Source organism: Rissa tridactyla, chromosome 1, assembly GCF_028500815.1.
Source record: "Rissa tridactyla isolate bRisTri1 chromosome 1, bRisTri1.patW.cur.20221130, whole genome shotgun sequence".
Taxonomy (NCBI): Eukaryota; Metazoa; Chordata; class Aves; order Charadriiformes; family Laridae; genus Rissa; species Rissa tridactyla.
Window position 1 is genome coordinate 190,304,648 of NC_071466.1, and position 2,260 is coordinate 190,306,907.

The window sequence follows — 2,260 nt, forward strand, 5'->3', positions numbered from 1 at the left end:
GCCCACTGTACTTTCTTTTTAGCGCATAAAACAAATGTTTATTGTACTAAATACGACATGTTTGACTAAGTGTAGAACACAGGAACCAACATGTTGGTTTCAATTTGTTCTGCATATCACTGGAGGGTCTAAACCTTTCACAACTCTATCTAGCCACCATCAATTTTTCATTAATCATTATGTTTCAATGGGGAACACTGAAGGGTGTTTTCTCAGATTATAATGAAGTGAGAGGCTAACGTCATGGTCTGTTTATCTTCATACTTAACATAGTGTAATTATTTTGTATTTTTTTTTCATTCAGCTAGGACTTGCACCTTGACTTTTGTAAACATAGGCAGTTCAGTTTTCATTGTTAAGGATGTTGACTTAACAGAGTATAAAATAGGAATCTGGGTACATGAGAGCAGCACATTTAAAGTCCAGCTTTATTTCTCCTGCTAGTTATATTCAGCGGACCAATTATTCAACGGACAACTCGCAGTAAAACATCAGGACGCTTAAAATAAATGCTAGGCTTCGTGCTGCTATAATGAGTGGAGACTTTTCTGAAAACAATGAAGGAAGTCTAGACATCTATACAGTAGGAGGAGAAGAAGAAGGAAAACTGGTTCACAGGATTCCACCCCACATTCCCAGCTCTCACATACATCCCAAAAAGGGTCTTTCTGTGACTGTGGATGAACCAAGATTTCTGGAAAAACCACCTCTATCTTACATAGCATTAATTGCAAAGGCAATTCTTTCTTCCCCTGCAAATAAACTGAATTTAGCTGCTATCTACAAATACATTGAAGATAACTTTCCTTTCTACAGGAACAAAGGTCGAGGCTGGAGGAACAGCGTAAGGCACAACCTTTCACTAAATGATTGTTTCATCAAGGTGGGAAGATGTGAGGATGGCAAAGGAAACTACTGGAGTATTCACCCATCAAACTTAAATGACTTTGTTCACGGGGACTTCAGGCAACATCGAAGGTCTCGAAAGCGAGGGCGTCAAAAGGAGCTAGAGCATTGCCTTGCTGTGAATTATTTCGTGCCATGGGGACACTATCCTTCCTACCCAGCAACAAACTGGCTTTGCCAAACACATTATTTTCTGGATCCTCTGTGGAAAACGCTGTATGCCGACAGACCGCAGTTTGTGCATGAATACCAAAAATGGAATGTAAACAGTGATTTAATCATGGGGAAGTTTTCACCTCCACTACAGACTGATAAACCACACAACATTTCTGTGGACTGGTTTTATGGATCTCCCGCTACTTCAGTTATGCAGCAGAATATTTTCCTAAATATTCAACAGGCTTTCCCTAATTCCCTTCTCTTTTCTGCTCAAAAGCAGCAGCAAAGGGAAGCATTCAGACAGATCTGTTAAGTACTAGAAAGTACTTGAAGTGCAGTAACTTCGCAGGCAGCTTGGGACTCTGTCGAGATACCATGTATTAATATATATGGCACAGTTTTGAAGGTTTGTATATGTTTAAAGACAGCAAAAGGGCTTACTTATTTCTGTAAGCCAGTGATTACCAATGATTATTACCTAAGTGTGTTAGCTTTGAAATGATAACAATGAATACTGTTTTTAATAATTCTATTAGTCACTGGCCGTGCATAGATAACTGTGTAAGAGTAAATCCATTAGGGCCGACTGCCCAATAAAATTATTTTTAAGTTGTCCTGTATTAATGATATTACTGTATACTACTGCTCTATTAGATTCTTATTAATACACATGCATGTGGATTTATATATTCAAATATGTACACCCATGTATTTACTTTTATATTACATTGAGTAGGAAGCGTTAATACGTTTTTCCTTTGTCAGTTGGGAATGTCTTTGAAATGCTACTTGTCACCTCCCGTGCTGCTGGAAATACTAAGTGAGTTATTCTTCTACTCATTTAATTTTATACATTGGTTAGGACTCACTTGGCATTATTAATTCTGATGCATTTTGTTGATTCAAAAAGCACTGTACACTTATGTATCTTGAGCAGTTAAGTGGATACTTGCTTCTGTTTGAATAAATGTTCAGATGAATAAATATTCCGAGTGAAATAGAATTGCAATATTATCTTTAATATGTTTTTGAGTTCAAATCTGATTCTTAAATGCACAGCCACATATTAATTAACATACTTAAATAATCAATTAATGACAGCATGACTAATTATGAGTTTACCCATTAGCTGGGTTTAATCCATTTCAGAAATTTTCATTTTTCAGATGACGTTACCTACCCAGAATTGCTTAAG

General features: G+C 36.8%; 1 protein-coding gene across 1 annotated transcript; it reads left to right on the forward strand.

The window, feature by feature from the left end:
• The first annotated feature begins 415 nt into the window (after positions 1-415).
• LOC128918430 (forkhead box protein D1-like) lies at positions 416-2,052 on the forward strand. Its single transcript, XM_054222636.1, has one exon. It carries the CDS (start codon positions 533-535, stop codon positions 1,376-1,378), a length of 846 nt encoding a protein of 281 aa, XP_054078611.1. The 5' UTR covers positions 416-532; the 3' UTR covers positions 1,379-2,052.
• Positions 2,053-2,260: the final 208 nt, after the last annotated feature.

Coding starts and splice junctions, on each gene's coding strand:
- LOC128918430 (XM_054222636.1), top strand. CDS start 533: ATGAGTGGAGACTTTTCTGAAAACAATGAAGGAAGTCTAGACATCTAT.